Source organism: Mytilus galloprovincialis, chromosome 2 (genome assembly GCF_965363235.1).
Source record: "Mytilus galloprovincialis chromosome 2, xbMytGall1.hap1.1, whole genome shotgun sequence".
Classification (NCBI taxonomy): Eukaryota; Metazoa; Mollusca; class Bivalvia; order Mytilida; family Mytilidae; genus Mytilus; species Mytilus galloprovincialis.
In genome coordinates, this window is record NC_134839.1 from 52323189 (window position 1) to 52345506 (window position 22318).

At 32.3% G+C, this 22318-nt stretch overlaps 1 protein-coding gene across 1 annotated transcript in view; it reads right to left on the reverse strand.

Moving 5' to 3' along the window:
* Positions 1-379: 379 nt before the first annotated feature.
* The window catches only part of LOC143063817 (O-acyltransferase like protein-like), a 32497-nt gene continuing 10558 nt past the window's right edge, over positions 380-22318 (reverse strand). The window contains exons 5-15 of the mRNA XM_076236201.1: positions 20871-21148; positions 17704-17871; positions 14602-14698; positions 13753-13845; positions 10356-10521; positions 9267-9346; positions 8508-8612; positions 6261-6381; positions 3834-4023; positions 2796-2938; positions 380-542 (exon numbers count right to left, since the gene is read on the reverse strand). Of these exons, the coding sequence (XP_076092316.1) occupies positions 420-542; positions 2796-2938; positions 3834-4023; positions 6261-6381; positions 8508-8612; positions 9267-9346; positions 10356-10521; positions 13753-13845; positions 14602-14698; positions 17704-17871; positions 20871-21148 (1564 nt within the window). The 3' untranslated portion in view covers positions 380-419. The remainder of the gene's footprint in view (positions 543-2795; positions 2939-3833; positions 4024-6260; positions 6382-8507; positions 8613-9266; positions 9347-10355; positions 10522-13752; positions 13846-14601; positions 14699-17703; positions 17872-20870; positions 21149-22318) is intronic.

A 22318-nucleotide genomic window follows, 5' to 3' on the forward strand; every position in this document is an offset into this window, starting at 1 on the left:
TTTATGTAGTAAAACGTTTCGCCAGTGTAGACATATTACAGCGTTTATGTGGGTTTAACGAATAGAAGATAATTGGGGAAATTAAAAAAAAAAATAAATGTAAATGAATAAATGAATTGAGAATAATATAGTGCTCAACATATAACAACACATGGAGAAATGCAACTACTAGTTAATTGAGAAACATTGAAACGAAACCTGTACTGACTGTACAGCATGCACCATGTTTTTTTTTTTTGTTTTTTTTTTATTTTATCTTTGATCTTTTGATTGTAAATACACATTACCAGCACCCACGTTACGCACAGGTATTGAGTAATCATTATCATAGAAGAAGAAGAAAAAACATCCAGCGTATACTAACACTACTTCATAAACATTTTATAAACAAGATGATATCATATTTATTTTCAAAGTTCTTATTTCTTTTTGTCTTTCCCAAACACCACCTTCTCCAATCCCATCATTGGTGATTCAAATACCAGTGAGGCCACAAATGCAACAGCATAAGCCATCCCAAGATGTGCCAAAAATTCGTATATCTAAGAAATAAAAGAAAAACAAGCATAATTGATTGTATCACATATGTAAACATTTATTATATAACCTACTTTGACCAAAATGGTTTACTTTTACAAATTGTGACTTGGATGGAGAATTATCTCATTTGCATTCATACCAAATCCTCTTCTATATACATTTATATAATTAACCTTTCAAATGCATCGTTCTTAGTTTTTGCAATGGCCGTGAACTAAAATACAATAATTATGCGTTTGTGCACTCTTAATAACCACCTAAGTGTTCTGATATATCAACGAATTTCAAAACAATAAGCTAAGATATATATATGCTACAACAGGGATACAGATCTTAGTTTTAATAACTTGTATACTGTTGACTGTTGTTCCCCTTATTTTGACATTTTTACGTATTATGGCCGTTTGTTTTTTCGCACATCATTGTCAATATAATGGCATTTTATACGACTGACATACAAGTGAGAAGTTTAGCTTTCTATCAAACCAGGTTTTACTCCACCATTTTCTACATTAGAAAATGCCTGTACCTAGTCATGAATATGACAGCTATTCCTTCGTTTGATGTGTTTGAGCTTTTGATTTTGCCATTTGCGTAGGGACTTTCCGTTTCTCCTATCGAGGGCCGGTGTTTTTCACCGTACACTCCGGCTTCCTCCACCAATAAAAACTGGCCGCCACGAAATAGCCTAAATGCGGTGCTTAATAGTGGCGTTAAAACACCAAATTTTAAATCAAATCATATGTTCATGTGCAAATACCAGTCAAAAATAAAGAAACTTGCCAGTAGTTGTATATATTTTTGTTTCTATTTTGTATATAGTTGTCGGCGTCAGCGAGTTTGATAATTTCAATTAATTGAGTTGGTGGAGTTGTTTTTTGTTGCAGTTCAGTGTTTCTGTTGTTCCGATAATGACTATTAAACAGCGATAAACTACTATTGCCTTTATTTGATAATACCAATGCGTGTCTGTGATCGGTAAACGGACAGAAAGTCACAGGACATAAAGTCACAAATTTGGTAGGACAAAAAGTCACAGGACAAAAAGTAACAAATAATATGTTGACAATTGTTTGAATATATAAGAGAAATATCTTGAAATATTTACTTTTTAATACATACATTCATATTAAAGTTTAGGAAATGTGTCATTATACTTGAAAAATGAAGATTTATTTAATTTTGATCATGCAAAAGAAAGATTTCTTGGCACCATGAAGCCATTTAAGTACCAAGCCACTTTGATATTTTATTTTTTTAACAATTATTTGATTTACTTTGATATTTTTTTGATAAATTTTGTTTACAAAGTTAGATTTTATACAATAGTTCAGGAGAAATGCAAAAATATTTTTGTAGAAATAAACGTTTTTTATTCAAAGAAAATAGTCAGAAAAAATGAATTGTGACTTTTTGTCCCCTATTGTACCCCTATTTTTGACATTTTTACCTATTATGTCTGTTTGTTTTGTTCACGCATCGGTGACTATATAACGGAATTTGATGCGACTGTCATACAAGTGAGAGGTTTAGCTAGCTATAAAACCAGGTTCAATCCACCATTTTCTACATTTGAAAATGCCTGTACCAAGTCAGGAATATGACAGTTCTTGTCCATTCGTTTTTGATGCGTTTTGTTATTTGATTTTGCCATGTGATTATGGACTTTCCGAATTGATTTTCCTCTGAGTTCAGTATTTTTGTGATTTTATTTTTTGTCCTGTGACTTTTTGTCCGTGACTTTTTGTCTGTGACTTTTTATCCTGTGACTTTCTGTCCTACATTCTCTGTGATCATATCAATTTAGTGAGTGATGGCATGTCTTTGATAATATAAATTTGTTGAGTTGATGGCGTGTCTTTAAGAACATAAATTTATTAAGGACTTTCATATAGTTATAATTGTAAAGACACGTGTATATTGTCAAAGACCGCATATATTGAACTCCTTGTTGTCTCTTAGTTTTATGTCATTTTGGTTTTACTTTACTCTTTAACATATTCACCGCATCCTTTTTTAATTTATACCTAACGACGACATATAATGAAAAGTGCTTTGAATATATAACATTAGCGTTGACTTTAAAAAGAAAATGATGCATCAGTAATAGCTATTGAAATTGAATATCTTGTTTGAAACTATCAGCTTTTGGTGTGTTTGAGCTTTTGATGATTTTGCCATTTGATTGCATCGAGGACTTTCCTTTTTGAATTTTCCTGGGAGTTCAGTATTTTTTTTTAAATTTTACTCCTTACCACTTCATGATCATCCCAAAACAATAATTGTTTTCGTGATTGGTAGTAAAAATACATAACAAGTGGATGAATCAGGTAGGCACAGTACGTTAGTCTAGACAAAGGTATAAATCCTTTCCAGGACAAAATAGTATTTACGAAACCTGAAATAAAGAAATGCATTGATGAATCGTATCTAATTATCTTCTTAATAAGGATTCTGAGTAATATGATTTTACAAAAGATATTGTATAATTTGAAGATTAAGTGCATGTACAGTTAAAATTTTGTGTCGTGTTTTGATTCCTTGTTCAAATTGTTTGAAGCTAAACTGTGTTGATTTTAAAAGTGTGCACCATATTAATTTTGTGATTTCGAATAGACGGAAAAAATATTACAGTAATTTCTTATAATTTAATTCTAAATTCCATTTTAAACCGGAGTAAACCATAAAAAACGTTGATGACGTCACGGTCACATGACAAAATGTTGTCTATGAGATGATAAACCAAACAACGTCAGCCAATCAGAAGATGCGTTACATCCAAAATTAAATTAATAACTTGTAATTTTATCGACTCTTACAACCAGCATGTCGTTTGTGTACATAAAAGGAACAACTTATTTTCTTCAGAGTAATTGAGCAGCTATCCGTTGTTTCTTTTAAAGATGCAAGCCCATAACGGGTTGGAAACTTGTGTAATAATATTCAGATTACTTCTGTGTTTCATCGCTATTTGAGAACATCAATAACTTTGTCATATATTTATGAAATTGAGGCATAAACAGTAACTTTTTAAAATGAAAAAAGGAACCTGTAGCAGATATTTCCAAATTTATTAAAAAATATATATTTCCTCTACAGACAATTGGAACATCTAGTTGTGTTTTATATCAGGCTTTGAATAATCCATTGGTAAACATTTTTGTTATTTTACTTTTTACGGAGTTAAGTATTTTTGTTATTTTACTTTTGACAATTCCACTGCTTTAATTTATTACATGTACTGTTACTTATCATTGACACAGTAATGGTGTTAACATATACCTAGAAATTACCTCCATTTCCAGTAGCACATGCAAATATGACCCAACAGACGGCAGCACCCCACACTGTTTTGTGTAAGACATTGTAGAGTGCGGCTACACCTGTGGATAACTGATGTGTGCCAGTTATGTCGTCATATATACCATAAAGTACAGCTAAAGCTGACGCAGCAAACACCGCCCATATAGTTATATTTACAAACTGAAACATAGAATGCAGTATACATAAGTATAGATTAGTTCAGTGCAGCTATATAATTATTGATGATTGATAAAACTCTACACATAGTCCATGTCTTATAGTTTTATGAAATAACATTAAAAGGCACCAATGTAACTGCACTAGATGCCCAATTCGACAAGTTAAATATATCAAGTGATTGTTCAAAACGTTCACAAGTCGATTTGTTTTTATTTATTTGGAAAATATACTTATCTTATAGTGCCTAACAAGATTTTGTGAGGTAGACGAAATTGACTTTAAAACGATCGTATTGACTTTTGATGTCCAGAAATAGGCAGATCGGACATATTTTGACTTTGTTTACTTACTTCTTAAGTTTGTGATTAATTGTAATTAACATGCTCCAAAGAGACTAAAAAATGCTTTTTTTTTTGTTATGATAAATAATAATTTTACCTGCCGTAGTCGTGCGTAAAATATATTTCGGCATTTCTCTTAAGAAATGACTTGTTTAATGCAACAAAACGTCTTATTTGTAAACTTTCTCTTTTATCTCCACAATAGGCTTTTAAAAAATAATCTTTCAACTGTGTATTCAGAAAATTTTGTGAAAATAGAAGAAGTGGCAATTCTTACCTTTCATACCTTAACTTTCATTGATAAAACATAATATTGACTCGTCCAGTGTCCAGTTTGAAGGTCATTTTAGTTACCGTACACATTCATGCACGTTCTAATTAATCAATAGTCATGTATGAAAAGCATAAACAAGTTTGTAGGTAAACTAATAACAACTTAATCCAATCAAATTGCCTACGATTCAATAACAATGACCAGTCCACATCATAAAAATGTATAGGGGTAAACTGGGTAGGGAGAAAATGTCAGATATTTTAAGTTCATTATTTTGCAACAACGAATAAAAATTTGTTAACCAATAGATTTGCTATAATTTCATAAACATGTCATTCTGTATTGGTATAGTTTTTGGATCTTTTATATTCGTATTTAAGGCTGTAAAAAGTTTGGCCTTCAAAAGTCAACATAATCATTGACTTTATACAGAAAATTCGCCTTTTTAAAACATTGAATGTATCACGAATAATACGCGACAACAAAGTAAAATCATTTCTTAAAACACTGCAAAAAAAATCATTCTGCTTGATACAGTGGTATTGTCATAAATTGCGCTGGAGTGAACAGTGGTACAGCAAACGTCGAATTCCCTCACACAATGTTATCACACACTATAGTTTAATCACAATGAAGTCACTTTATTACAATAAACATTTTGTTCTCTTAACAATTTGAACCAGAAAAAAACTGAAAAAATTATGAAATTCGCAATAAAGACCCGTTGTTGTCTCTTTCACATATTCCACATTTCCATTCTAAATTCTACATATGTTTTCTGTTGATATAAAAAGGCCATTGACTACATTGTTAAATAGTTCACCTTAGTTTATCTCTGTTTTCATTTACATAAATTATAGCAATCTTGATGTCTCAAGCATCACTATGGTGACGTACATTAATTGTCGAATAACATTTGTGGTACTAATTATTGTAGTAATGTGCATCTGGTGCAGTAACACTAGGTATCGTTAATGCTATTTAAAACAAACGATGCGCGTTGAAACTGTTTCAAAATAGGAACATCCTCCATGTAAATGTTAATAAAAAGTTTATTATTAAACAACAAGTTTACTTCAGATTAACTTTTTAAATGGTCTTGTTTATTCGTTGTAAACTCAAATACATGCAGTTAACGTGATTTTACTGCATAAACTGGCAACGAGTACTTTGTTTTATTTCAGTATTGATTGGTTCTTCTTTGTACACAATTAAACACATATAATTCAAAGTAGACATTGCTCTGACTGATTCTATTTTTAATGTTGAGTTTATGTGAGGTTAGACTTCGCCGTTCGAAATCTGTACCCAGAAAAAGTGGGCGACATTTAATTAACCGATATTCAAGCGTCGTAGATCTATTAGTAATGGACAAATCTAGGAAACAAACAAACTCAGGAAGGAACGAGAACTATATGTTCGTGGACTAATCGATATTATAAGAACACATCATAATCATTTGTTTTGTGTCTTGATATAATCAACATGATTTGAATATTTCCGTTTAAGCATATCCTGAAAATCCCTTTTTTCATTCCCTAAAATATTTGATTCAATGGTAGAAGTATTGATGTTGTGGTTTAAATGAAATCTTAATTGTTTATATTATCAATTTGTCTTACCTTGTTTATTTTACATTTGCATTTCGTTGTGTAAAGAATATAGCCTGTGTACATTCCAACCAGGTATGGTCCAATTCGACAGTATGGCATTTGATAATAAGCATCAAAATAGTCACCTCCACTGATGAAGTAAACATTGAGTTGGTAAGTATTGATTGCTTATTTGTATAACGACAGAAATTTAGTCAGTTAAAAAAAACCTTTTAAACCAAGAATTAACAGAGCAACATGACAGTTGACACATATGGAGCAAATTACATTTAGCATTTTGGAGTATATGAGTTCATCATCAGTTTTTGATGGTGTTCGTGTAATCAGTATATGAGCAGTGTTTCTGTGTTGTGTTTTGTGTATTGTTGTTTATTTGTTCTTTTAATTTTAGCTATGACGTTGTCAGTTTATTTACGACTTATGCGTTTGAATTTCATATGGTATCCTTTGCAGTTGTTTTCTGTGTTGAAATCTTCCCTACGAAAATTTTACAAAGTCATCGCGTCGAGTTTAATGCTCCGTTTTTAGTGGGGCTCGTATTGCTCGGTCTTCATTTTTCGATGTTGTTAGTTTTTGTATGACATGGTTAGTTTGTTGTCAAATTATAAGTTGAATTATTCCTTTGATATCTTGTATGGTATTTATCAACAGTACCAATTCGCAGTGTAATGAATTATTAAAATGTTACACTAGTAAATGAACTTTGATCTAAACAGCCATTTAAAAAATGAATCTAAAAAGTTTAGTCTCATTAAAAGCTTAATAATTTTTCAGATAATTTTTGTAGTAAATTCAGTACTGTTTAAAGATTTGTTTTGTAGTCGGTCCACTTATGTGCAGTATGGTTTTCAAATAATCCAGGCCAAAGATAAAATATTGTTTGTTTCCCCTCACACGACCGACCTGGTAAAATCATCGCGATCCGAAAAATTTTATTGGCCATTCTTGTCCACTATTTTTTTTTTGCTATGTTGGTTATTGGTGTTATCTTTCCGATGCATTCGTCTCAACTCGGCCGATTCCGTACCCTCATCTAAGGATAGAAGGAGAGTAGTGGATTCTACCGAGGATTACCGAATGCTTTCCGATGCTGTAGTCAACGAGCGTTGGATTTTTGTGATACCTTTATGATGCTGTAGTCAACGAGCGTTTTAAATTAAGGCATTTTTGCAAGGAAGCGTCTACATGATTCGGAATCAAGGAAACAAAGCCACACGATTTGTGTGCAGGAGGGTGATCTTTTTTTTAAAATAAAAAAAACCTGAAGCATCTTTCAACCCGCTGAGTGCATCTTGATTTGTTTTGTATCTAATGTCCCTGTATACTGTTTTGTTTTAACACTAGAAAGCTGGGGTGTACACTGAATTAGAATACAGGGAATAAATACTTGAGCCTTACCTGTTGAATTTTATACAAATTCAATATAGAAAACCATATCAAGGAATAAAATAAAATAATTTGCCTACCTACCTACCCATACTCTAACAACCTCAGTCGGGTGAGGGGAAACAAAGATATTTTAAATGTTGGCCCCATTATGCGGTTAAATCAGTACTAAATCAACTGTAGTGGTTAAGTTTGAAAATAGAATTAAAGATTGAAAATAATTTATTGTTCATCTTTCTTTTAAAGCTGTTCAGATCAAAACTGCAAATTAAGTTTAAAATTAGAGTTCTTGTGGTTCTGTTCTGTTGACTGTTCTTTATACCATTTATGAAGATAAATGCACTCAATTATAACATTTGAACTTAAGATATGTAGACCGTGGATGAACAATGCATTCACAGTAGACTTTACAAGACTTTCAAAACGTCATCTTTACAGAAAGGAGTTTCAGTCTGTTATATTTTGTTTTGGAAACGTAAAAACGTAAAAAGTGTCGGTTTAACGAATCTGTGAGACACAATGAGTGACAAAATAATAATACTTTAAAGGCTGTCTGCTACGAAATAGTTGATTAAATCTGAACGTCATCAGAAATTTCTGTATATCAAAATGATTTTCTCAGATGTCAGGATATTGTGTAGATATTTCGTTGTTGTAGATTCAAGAGTGTACAATTATTGCATAGACTTAAATTATATGTTCAACTATAGCACTTGCAGTAGTTCTTTTTTGTCATTTTTGGGGAAATTAATGATACTATGTTTGCCTTATAAATTAACGGACTGTTTTCCGTTCTTATAAGATGCATCATATATTGAAAAAGATCATAAGTTCTTAAAACACAACTGATTAAAAAATATAAATATTCACCTCATTGGATTTACACGAAGGTCCTTCTGCACTGAAATAACTGCTGTTGCTATGGCTGTTCCTACCCATAATATGAGAGTAACAATAGTCCCAGCTATTTTCGAACTGAAAAATAAAGAATGAACTTTGCAAGCATTTAACTAAATATGTGTCAAGATATAGCTTTGTATTTAAATTTCACAAATGTGACCTACCGCGTTAGATTATTTACCGGGTTTTTAATAACATGTGGAGCAGTATCTGATTACCCGTCTGGAGCACCTGAGATAACCCCCAGTTTTTGGTTGGGTTTATGTTGCTTAGTCTTAGTTTTCTATGTGTGTTTTGTGTACTATTATTTGTTTTTTGTCTTTTTCTTTTTTAGCCATGGCGCTGTAAGTTTATTTTCCATCGATGAGTTTGAATGTCCCTCTGGTATCTTATGCCATTCTATTGTATTTATTGATATAATAATGATATCTCGAAGTTATATTCGGGAGCCACGGGTGGTATCAGTTTTGCAGTTTTGATTAGTTCCTTTAAACATGTGGTATACCGAGAAACATTTGGTATACCAATGAACTGTTTCAGCCAACCAAAGATTGCAGTCAAACAGGATACCAATCACAGTTGTTAGTACTCGGTAAAAAAAAACACCATCATGTACAAATGTACAGTGGGAACAATACAGGTATTAACAAAATCGAGGAAAGTTGCGTCTTACCATTAAAAACGTTTGAAAAAAAATAATAGGTATGATATCAAATAATATGTACTTACTAATATAAAGCAAGCAGAATAGGTGGACTTATAACATAAAACTGCATATCATTTGCCAAGTACCAAGCATGGGCAAAACACTGAAATTTTGGAATACAATATAGTGTTAAGTTTTAAACGGAATTTACATTTGAACACTCATGTTATGCGATATTCAAAAATTTTACAATACGATATATTTCAATATCAAATATTTTCAAATATTTGAAATATAGCAATTTATATCATATAATGTGGTATTTTAGTTTATGCTAACTAGTATGTCTACAAAAGAACACATATTCTTAAGGCTAGCAAACATAAGTTAAAACATTTTATGGCAGTATTATTCGCTGTTGCATAAATTAAAATCTGTCAATTAAATGTTTAATAATATAAAATTATAAACGTATAGATCTATAATAAAAATAAACAAGGAAATTTGATTTCAATATATTTCTACTAAGCCTTTTGAAGGTAAGGTGTACAATATAGGTAGTAATAGTGGATACGTTGACGACTGCCTTTATGAGGGTAAGCGAAATAGATGGTAACAAATCGCCTAGATAAATGCGTTCTTAATTTGACATTTTATTACACTCCTAATTTTCTAGATTGACAAAAAACTCATGATATCCTTTTTTGATTTGAGTCGTACATGTAATATCAAACTTTTATTTTGTACTTTCGTGTAATCATTTTCATTTAAGTGCTGATACCCTGACCATTTAACACAGGTTTTCTTCGCAAGCGGAACATATATGTTCTTGTAGTGAACACAACATCCTCAATCAAATTCTAGTATACTAGATGAAGTCGCGTAGTTTTCATGTAATGCCGTTTAGAAAAGACGGCTGGAAAACTCTTTTGTTGACGATGGTTTAATTGTATACACAAAATTTCTAGACTGGGACGATTTATAAAGTAAGAGCCTGACGCAGTTCATATACCTTTGTCTACTGTTGAAGACCGTATGTTGACCTCTACAAGTCTTTTTTTTTTATTTTTGTTTGTCTTTTGGTTGCGTGTTCGTGGACATATACCACACATCTTCATTTCTTTCGTTCAACCCTATCCCATCCAATACCATCCCACAACTGCTAAATTTACCTCTTCTGCAGCAGTCTTGAAATTATTAATGTAAAATAGATTCCACCACCACGTATCTTTACAGTGCTGATTGTTGAAGCCATCGTTTGCCCACATAGGTCCGCTTCCCAGGTATTTAGATATGCATACCTGCATCATCAGAATTAACATATATGGAGGGGTTAACCTGTTATACGATAAAAAAAAAATTGCCTTTTGGTGATAACAAAAAGATTCAAGTCAAGTACACAATATATTTATATTGAATTTATATTTATTCCAACGGTACATCTACATGATGTAGGGGGCCTCGGTGGTCAAGTGTTCTAAGCAGTTCTACTACTATAATCACTAGCTAGTCAATACTGAGAATTTTGAGTTCGAACCCTACTTGTGTGGGTGCACACGACTCTAGTCTTTCTTGACTAGGATTGCAGGTTGGATTGTCAGTTATTCCTATCGAAGGTCGGTGGTTTTCTCCGGGCACTCCGGCTTACTCCGCCAAAATAAACTGGCTGCTACAAAATCGCCTAAATCTGGCGTTAATTCTCACTAAAAAAAATCAATTGAAATCGATATGTATACAAACATATTACAAAGTAGCTACATGAGCGATTTATATCCAATAAATACCATTAAATGTAAACAAAAATATTATAGGATATTTGGCCAAGGTGTTATTCAATCTCATTTTATGTTAAGCCAAAGTGAATACACAGAACATTATTATTTCCGGAAAAGTTTGCCATGCTAACCAAATTAAAACTGAAAAATTTGCATATATGTCTGACCATTAGAAAATGAAAACGACTATAATAACAATAATGGCAAAAATGAAGAACAATCAAAACTTCATACATTATGGTATTTATTTTATGAAAATCACTCATAAAGTTACTTTGTAGTTTTTGTATTCTTATCTTTCATTTTTTCTAAAATTCTTTGTCTATATGTATTTTTTAGTTTCTTTGATACATATGACGTAGCTCTGTCCTTATACATTTCATTATTGTTTTATTGTGTCGTAGTATATGTTTGTTTACATATTTGTTTGTTTATATATTTGTTCGTTTTATATTGATTGAGATGAAAACATAATGTTGACTGTTGTACCCTTATTTTTGACATTTTTATATTAACGTCTGTTTGTTTTGTCAACGCATTGTTGTTAATATAAAATAATGGAATTGTATGCGATTGTCAGTGAGAGGTTTAGCTTGCTATACAACCAGGTTTAATCCACTATGTTCTTATGAAAATGCCTGTACCAAGTCAAGAGTATGACAGTTGTTGTCCCTTCGTTGGATGTGTTTAAGCTGTTGATTTTGCCAGTTGACTAGGGACTATCCGTTTTAAATTTTCCTTAGAGTTATGTATTTTTGTCATCTTACTTTTGTGTGTGTTTTAAAGATTTAGGTCACCATCTGGAAATACGATCTTAGAAGTTTTATTGTCTATAATACTAAAATAACGAGGTCCAATTTGTCAGCCGTCATCACGTAAAAACGACGGATCAAAGAATTCAACTTTATATATAACTAATATAGTACAAAGGTGTAGATTAAAAATAACACCACTCAAGGCCCTTTTGTTTTCCAAGTAATTAATATTGCCAATAATTAAGAAGTTCCGTGTCGAGTCCGATACCGATACCAATAGTATATTCACCTGTTACCTATTACCTTATCTGTACGTTCCGCATCTGACAGGTGACCACCAAACGGTGTATTTATGATTATGCTATATACACGGGTCACAGGGTTGACACTACTAAATTCGATCAATCATTATCAAATTGTAACCTATGTCACCTATTGTAGTATTTTGATCAGTAAGACTTTCTAAGATAACAATACGAATACTAATCATTCACAGGGTTGACATTACAAAATTCAATCAATCATTGTCAAATTGTTACCTATTGTAGTATTTTAATCAGGAACACTTTCTAAGATAACAACACAAATACTTAAAATCTGGACTAAAAATAAGGCGTATAGGTACAGTTTTCAATTTGTTAGCGGGCATGACATGAAACAGCGAATCAAAGAATTCAACTTTATTTATAACTTATATAGGACAATGCTGTTGATTAAAAAATACTCCATTCCAGGACCTTTTGCTTTCCAAATAATTAATATTACCAATAATTGATAAGTTCCAGTTCGACAGGTTAAAACAGAAAGATTTGAAAGCAGAGAAAACTGTGTATCTTATACTCAGTGTGACTTTATCAGATGACAATAATAATACTAATATATAAGGCTTGCGCATAGTTATATACTTTAATTCAGTCACGGACCCGCAATATCACTGGTGTTCTAGTACCTATTAAAATAGTCGTCAGACCTGTTTTTCCGATTGTGTCCTATTTCCCGAATCGATTGTCATATTTTGACTGATTGTAGATTTACATGACAGCAATGCATACATATCACATGTACAATTAAGTCAAAGACCGAAAACGTTTTTTATGCACATCCAAAGGATTGTATGTGTTGAAATAAACTTTGTACCATGAATTTCAATGTACATGTATCTTTCTCTTATACGTACGCGGCAAACAGTTTGTATTGGTGATGAATAATATACCAACTTTTAAATTCTAATTGAAGAGGCTTTTCAAGTCGTAGAACGAAGCGATTTATTTCTACATATGAATAATTTGTGGTTTTGACATTGACTTTCAATGTACATGTTTCTGCTCGATCTCCGACACAGCAGTTATGTCCCATTTATTACGCTACGTTGACGAGCAACGTCATAACTATTTCCGACTTTGGATTTCTGCTATTCTTTTTATTTTATTATAAACTCAAATTGGCTTTAATGGTAGAAAGCAAAAAACTATATGTGACGGACAGAAGGATGAACGAACGAATGGACGAACTAAAACACGTTTTATTCTAGATCTCCTTCGATTATAGAACAAAAATTGTAACTCTGTATATTCAATTAAAATTACTACCAGGTACTATGAAAGGTTGCATTAATGCATTAGTTATAACGGGTGCCAGAGGTGGAGCAGGATCTGCTGACCACTCCGGAGCACCTGAGATTACCCCCAGTTTTTGGATGGGGTTCGTGTTGCTTAGTTTTTCGTTTTCTATGTTGTGTCTTGTATACTATTATTTGTCTGTTTGCCTTTTTATTTTTTAGCCATGGCGTTGTCAGTTTATTTTCGATCTTTGAGTTTGACTGTTCCTCTGTTATCTTTCGTCCCTCTTTTATCATCATTCGATCACAAATAGTCATATTATGCAAATATATAATATTCAAAAAGGGCATCATTCTATCCTCCCTTCATCCCTTCCTTCCTTCCGTCCTTTCTTCCTCCCTCCCTCCCCATTTATTCATTCATTCCTTTATTTATTCATTCATTCATTTTTTGTTGACAGATTTGATATTTTTTTCTTACCTCCAAAACCGATGAAAATAAAACATAAACCAATTAAGTTTGCCTCTTTGTTTCTTCAGTTGATTTAGAACTACGTATGTAAGTAAGGTACCACTAGAATAATGTAAATGTATTAATTGTTATCATATATCATTTCTAACTAAACTGACACATTAAAAAAAATAAAACATTTAAATTAGAATAAATGTCCAAGCTTGTTTTATTTTTATTATTGGCATTCATATATTTTTTAAGCATGCACTCTACTTTTTTTCTATTTTTGTAATGATTCATTTGCCGATTTAATGACGAATGAATTGTTTTAGTTGTCGTAACCACAATCCCGTCATCTTTTCTACGAATGAGACTTACCGAAATAAAATTACATGAGCAACACGAATGAGGGTGATACTACTGCTTACCCTTCTACAACACCCGAGATCACTCTCGGTTTTTGGTGGCGCTCGTGTTGCTTAGTCCGTTGTTAGCTATAATGTTGTTTGTTTTTTTTTTTGGTTTATTGTTGTTTGTCCTTTTGTCCTTTTTCTTATGATTTCGACCATCCCTTTTGTATCTTTCGCCTCTGTTTTTTTTTTTTACACCTGTTTTCAATGATGTTAAAATAACAAACAAAGTCACTTCGATATTCAAATAGTAATATTATTTCATCTATTTGTTGTTTGAATATTTAGCTTTTTTTAAATTCTTTCTCCAATATTACCTTATTAATTATTTTTCATGGAAAACAATAATCGGAAACAAGTTAATGGTAAGAAAAAAACTAAGGTAAACTACAGGTCAAATGTAATGCGTGTCATTTTTAAATCCGCGCAAATGTAGGTCGTCCGTATTTTGAAAATCCTTACGTACCTTAAAGCGAAGAATGTATCTACTGATACTTCAGCATTGATAATGGCCATGAAGGTTTTCCTCTTTATCAGTGCTCCAATAAGTGTAGCAATATTACCTATAATTGCCAATTAATGAAAATACATCATTGTAATTACAATTAGTTAAAGATGTGTAACATGATATAAATATTTATCGCTATTTTGTGCATTTTCCTTTAATCTTTTTTTTTTGTAATAATTTTTCATATCATGCTACTTAAGATGAAAAATTATCGCAAGACACTAAGGAGGCACGTAGCGTTGCTAACGTAATTGACATGAAATTGACAACGTCGTCATGGGTAAAATATCGATAACCAGATCATCATTGGCCATCTCAACTCGGTTGCTTTTCCCGCTAAATCAAGCGAGAAAATGCTCGAGGGCTGATATTGACCGAGGGCTGATAATACATACGATATGAAAAATGACATGTTATGATCTTTTTATCATATGCTTCAACAGTAGAGAAAAATAACAGATTCATATATTGATCCTTTTACGTGGTTCCCGAAGTTTAAAGAGTAAAATGTTCACGGCCGTCGGACCCAAAATTTGATACATTTAATATGAAATCTTTCTATCATATGCCTCAACAGAGAGAGAAAAAAAACATTTTAATATAGACGAATCTACAAAAAAATAAATCAACAATACACATAATGATCATTGTTTGGAAAAGTCAACTTTTTAAAGAAACTTTCTAAATCATGTGTCTCAGAAAAACTTTAAAAAATGCATTTATTAAATAATTTGTTTGGTTTGGTTTTTTTTTCTTTCTTTTTATTATTTTAAACAATATACTTTCCAGTATTCAAGTAATTGTTTTGTACACTACTTTGTAATGTTTTTCACTGAAAACGTTACACTGAGGTGTATTTTCCGGAATAGGCCGAGTATTACCGGAATGCCATGTGATAACGTTACGGAAAGGCATGTGATAACAATCGAAGCATGTGATAAACTTTTCTTATCATATACTTGTATACAATATTACTAAAATTTTACAGTTCAACAACATTTGAAATTATCAAAAGGCTATGAAACTTTAGGATTACTAGGTATATTGACCAGATTCCTAAGAACTTCCTGGTTCCAAAGCGGGCTGATAAAGGTACCTTTATTGACTGCTTCCGGAATGTTATCACATGCCTTTCCGTTAATTTCCGTGACGTTTATCACATGCAACTTCGTGCATTTCCGGAAATTTGATTAAAAACGATAACAAAACGCGGAAAACGACAAGTGATACGACTTTTCACAAAATGGTTGAGGAGCAAAAATGTTTTAAAGACATAAATGAGGTAACAATATAATTGAAGAACATATGATAATTGTTGTGACAAAATAAATAAAATGCTTGTAATATCAATAAAAACAATTAAAGTTAAGATTTTCTTTTTGGCTGTCTGTAAATATTATCTGAGCTAGAGTGCAAAGACAAACAAAATTAAATTTTAGTTGTTCTTGTCTGTATTTCTTCTGCTGAAGTATATGATAAAAAGATAATTACATGTCATTGTTCATATCAGACGCTTTATCGGCCCTCGTTCATGATATTAGCCCTCGAGCATTCGGCTCTTGGGCTGATATCATAACCTTGGACCGATAAAGGGTCTGATATGAAAATGCCATGTAATAATCTACATATATCAGCCCGTTAAGCACCAATTCAAAAAATATGGAATTTACGTCAATTTAATGCTATTGTCATACGGTAAAATTTATATGTTATTTAGTCTAAGTATAATTATTATGATAACAAATGATATAATTTTATCATTGAAATAGGAAAAGTAATATTAATATGATATAAGTATATCATTCAAACAGTAAAAGTAGTAATATGAATAATTTGAAACAAGAATGTGTCCATAGAGCACGGATGCCCCAATTGCACTATCATTGTCTATGTTCAGTGCACCGTGAAATTGGGGTAAAAACTCTTATTTGACATTAAAAATAGACAGATAATATCATAGCAAACATGTGTACTAAGTTTCAAGTTGATTGGACTTCACCTTCATAAAAACTACCTTGACCAAAAACTTTAATATGAAGCGGGACTAACGGACGGACGGACGGATGAACAAATGGACGGAACGACGGATGAACAAATGGACGGACGAACGGACGAACAAATGGACGGACAGACGAACGAACGAACGAACGATCGGACGCACAGACCAAAAAACATAACACCCCTCTACTATCGTAGGTGGGGCAAAAAAAGGTTCACTTTATGAAATATATAGCCTATCTGTGCACAGCGTTATTTCGCAGTGTCAAACGTTTTTGATCTCTGATTCTATTGCAACATTCATCGCAACTGTGGAAAGTTATATATGTATTATAAATCTAAAAGCTAAATCCAGCAATTAAATCTACAAAGTAGTAAGTTAAGTAGGCCTCCTTTTTGGCCCCAAAATATAGTAGATTTACAAAATTGTTAAAAAATAAACTTTTAAGGCTTTTGGGAGGAAAGTAAAATACTTAAATATGGGCTGTTTTTGACAACACAATTCCCATATATCGGGTACTAGCATCAATAAGTCATGCTACATTACTGAAATCTTCACAATTTTAGCATTAGCATTAGCAATAAGTTAGTTTTAGACGGTTTCCGCCTTTTAAAAATGGAAGTAACCGCATTTGTGTTCATTCTTAAGTATTTAAATGTAAGTTGTAGTTGAAATACATAATTGTATATAAAGTTTGAGCGTGAACACTTTCATTTTTGACAAAAAAACATCTGAAAAATTATATATTGTGGCATATTTGATAGATTTTTCTGAAACGACTATATCAGTTCAAATCTAATTGAATCGACTGACACTGACGTGTTTAAAAGGTGTCCATAATCTTTCATCAGATGAACCTGAACTTTGAGGCCAAAATCGGTCCTAACCAGATCTTCTCCTTTGCAGAATCATTTTTGTGTTCTTAAAAAAAATTAACTCGCGGGATTTGAACTCATGCTACAGGGATATCGAGACAACAGCGGCTGCACTGTGTCCGGCGCTCTAGACCACTTGACCACCTCGAGTGAACTTCAGCAATACACACACAACTAGAAACTTACCTGCTGAATTCATGCCAAATGCGTATGTGTGTCCTAGAATAACCCAACTCATACTGATAAACCGTATACCGTTGACAGCAGTTAGCGTGCCAGAACCTTGGTTTGTACTCAATATTTTGGCTCCATTTGTGTAAACAGAAAATGACAGCAGTAACTTTCCAAGAAATCCTGAAACACATTAAGTACAAAAGTGCATTTATATATTTATGTGTAAGGACGCCATAGAACGTTGGAATCTCTAACTAGAGGCTCTCAAGAGCCTGTGTCGCTCACCTTGGTCTATGTGCATGTTAAACAATGGACACAGATATATTCAAAACAAAATTGTGTTTTGATGATGGTGAGGTGTTTATAGATCTTACTTTACCGAACATTCTTGTTGCTACAATTATCTCTATCTATAATGAACTTGGCCCAGTAATTACAGTGGAAAATATTTTCTAAATATCTACAAAAATTTATGAAAAATGTAAAAAAATTACTATAAAGGGCAATAACTCCTAAAGGGGTCAACTGACGATATCGGACGTGTTAACTTATTTGTAAATCTTACTTTGCTGAACATTATTGCTGTTCACTGTTTATCTCTATCTATAATATTATTAAAGACTATAACCAAAACAGCAAAATTTCCTTAAAATTACCAATTCAGAGGCAGCAACCCAACAACTGGTTGTTCGATTCATCTCAAATTTTCAGGGCAGATAGATCATGACCTGATAAACAATTGAACCCCATTTCAGATTTTCTCTAAATGTTTTATTTTTTTAGTTATAAGCCAAAAACTGCAATTTACCCCTATTATCTATTTTTAGCCATGGCGGCCATATTGGTTGGTTGACCGGGTCACCGGACACAATTTTTAAACTAGATACCCCAATAATTATTGTGGCCAAGTTTGGTTTAATTTGGCCCAGTAGTTTTAGAGGAGAAGATTTTTGTAAAAGATTACTAAGATTTACGAAAAATGGTTAAAAATTGACTATAAAGGGCAATAACTCATACAGGGGTCAACTGACAATTTCAGTCGTGTTGACTTATTTGTAAATCTTACTTTGCTGAACATAATGGCTGTTCACTGTTTATCTCTATCTATGATATTATTCAAGATAATAACCAAAAACAGCAAAATTTCCTTAGATTCATCTGAAATTTTCAAGGCAGATAAATCTTGACCTGATAAACAATTAAACTCCGTCAGATTTGCTCTTAATGCTTTGGTTATTGAGTTAAAAGCCAAAAACTGCATTTTACCCCTATTATCTATTTTTAGCCATGGCGGCCATCTTAGTTGGTTGACCGGGTCACTGGACACAATTTTTAAAGTAGATACCCCAATGATGATTGTGGCCAAGTTTGGTTTAATTTGGCCTAGTAGTTTCAGAGGAGAAGATTTTTGTAAAGGATTACTCAGATTTACAAAAAAAGGGTTAAAAATTGACTATAAAGGGCAATAACTCCTAAAGGGGTCAACTGACCATTTCGGTAGTATAGACTTATTTGTAAATCTTATTTTGCTGAACATTAATGCTGTCTACAGTTTATCTCTATCTATAATATTATTCAAGATAATTACCAAAAACAGCAAAATTTCCTTAAAATTACCAATTCAGGGGCAGCAACCCAACAATGGGTTGACCGATTCATCTAAAATTTTCAGGGCAGATAGATCTTGACCTGACAAACAATTTAACCTCCATGTCAGATTTGCTTTAAATGCTTTGGATTCTGAGTTATAAGCCAAAAACTGCATTTTACCCCTATGTTCTATTTTTAGCCCTGGCGGCCATCTTGGTTGGTTGACCGGGTCACCGGACACAATTTTTAAACTAGATACCCCAAAGATGATTGTGGCCAAGTTTGGTGTAATTTGGCCCATTTGTTTCAGAAGAGAAGATTTTTGTAAAAGTTAACGACGGACGACGACGACGGACGCCGGACGCCAAGTGATGAGAAAAGCTCACTTGGCCCTTTGGGCCAGGTGAGCTAAAAATGAAATTGGCACATAACCGTAAGAATGATGGTTACAAATAGTCAGTTTACGTAACTGTGTATAATGGCGTTTACTTGCGACTGTTTCAACTAAGAGAATGAAGTATTTTGTAGTTTCTAGTTGAATAGACAGGTAAACAAAAATCAACCAGTTTAATTTACTTCGCTATGCTAAATGGATGATGTGATCCAGAAACCCTTTTGTGTGCTGAAGTTTGTTCGCAGTAACGCAGGTGTCAAACGATTATTATTTTCCCTTAGAGCAAGACAACCTCTCCTTACCTATTTCGGTGTCAAAAAATATCTGATAAATTGGTCAAGCCCTTTTTGACTGGCTTACACAACTGAAATATCCTGTATTGATTTTTCCTTGTGTACCATAGGGCAAAGCATAGAGCCCCTAAAGAAATTTTGACATTGACCATCTCAACTTTATTGATAAAACACCTTTTGAAAAATCCATCTATCATTTTGTTAATACCTTCTTGGAACCAATAAAACCTCATCAAATATGGGAGTGAAATTGAAACTTCTTTCTTTAAACATTTTAGAATTATTGGCTTCTTTATTGAAAGGTCATTAGAACTGAGAACAGAGGTCTTGTTGTAACACTGATATTGAATATTGTAATATTATAAATTTATCACTTATGTTTTTGTGTCTATTTGATTAACTTTCGTATATTATTATTTTTTTTTTTTTTTATTTTTTATTGTTTGTTTAAACTCGTATTGCCACAAAGATTGTAAATGTTTAATGACAATTAATAAAATTATAACTATTATAGACCACTTTCGAGTTATATCCTTATCCAGAAAAGCTCGTCAATGTTGTGCGCCATTGTGACGTAATTTAAGAAGAAAGAAGAAGTGAAATTCATTATCTATATCTTTAATAGAGCAAACATTACATATTCTAAGATTTCGTGGTACTTTTTTTATGTCTACCTAATTCAAAATCCAGACTATGAATAATAGAAAACTTCATAAATAAATAGAATGAAATTATTGAGTTTCTATTAATTTTCTTGTTCCTGTATGTTATTGAAAAACAAAAATGCGTTTCTTTTTTTTTTATTAAAGCTATAAAAGTCGGGGGGAAAGGGGGGGGGGGGCTGTTTCTTCTGAGAGAAAAAAACTCAAAAGATAAATGCTCGGTACCTAATGATATGTTACCTGGTTTGTATGGCGTTGTGGACGGATCTTCAACTGACATTGACTTTTCCGGCTCTTTAAATTGATATTTATGCTCCTGGCCAGATAAATCGCTGATTGGTCCATTTTTTTCGCCCTCATATCCGTTATTGACATGCCCATTACCAGCTGAATCATATGTCGTAGCATGAGCATCGGATAGATCCCAACTGTTTTTCTTTGGTTTTGACATGTGTTGAATAACAACATCGTACGTGGTAGCTATGATCGCAAGTCCAACAAGTATACCTATTACGATGCTACAAATAAATTGTTTCCATATAAACTTTACCATAACAAATTATTTGTAATTAAAGGGGCACTAGCTACGAGAAATATAAAAAAAATCTAACATGTTATTTTTTTGGCTCAATTATTAATGAAACGCAAAAAGTGAAATGATAATTCACTTTTAGCAGCCAGTATGGTTCTATTTTGTCCAAATAAGCTAAAAAAACACCTTGATTATGAATTACTCACTTGTAAGTCAATAATTCGACCTTATTGAATCCGTATTCATGTGAACTTCAATTTAAACCCTTAGCCTGAGATGGATAACACGTGAATTGTATGTGTAAAGTTATTTAAAAGAAACAAATGTCGGCATTGAAAGTGAAACAAAGGTAAATCATATGATTGACTTATTCGATACACAAAAAAAAATCATTCTTATACAGGTAAAAACGATGATAAACATTTGTTTGTCATCTATAATATGAAATTAAAGCGACCTAGAATAATCCAACAGCACGAGTTTGCTTAATCTATTTATATCTATATTTATGTTTACATGCTTATATGGTCATCGGATGACTTTAGAGGTCAACTCGATAATTATTTAGATGGCGTTTAGACTCAAATACACACGAAACGAAGCTACGCATTTTCATGCCCGTGCCCTGTTAATTGTTTATTTTAGACTTTTAATAGCTAGCTTGAGTCTGGTTAGTTTGGATACATGTTTTACATTGTTATAAATCAAATATGAGAATTTGATTAAAATCGGTGAACATAATTTGACAGCTAGACTAAGTGCTCCTTTAATGGTTTATGCCTTTTGATAAAAAGAATAATACCAGTTCTTCGTCTGCAACACGTGATTATTAAATAATCTTTATCATTTATGATTAAAATCAATTTTTTTAAGAAGCAAAATATGTTACACGATTGAGAGTCCGTAAAAAGAGGATTTTATCAGAATATTTGTCTTTTGTCACATGAACGAAATGTTCAACTATATTCCAGTACTACAACAATGTATTTATCTATACTACTAAGGAAGAAACCATTTTTATTGAGCCGCAACTCCTTTGAAACCATTCAAAGTCGGAAATATTTGTGATATGAAGTATACACGGGGGGATTGTGCCTGATATTCATATGATGAAGACATAATCTTTCAATCAGTTTAATTGAGGTCTGGAGCTGGC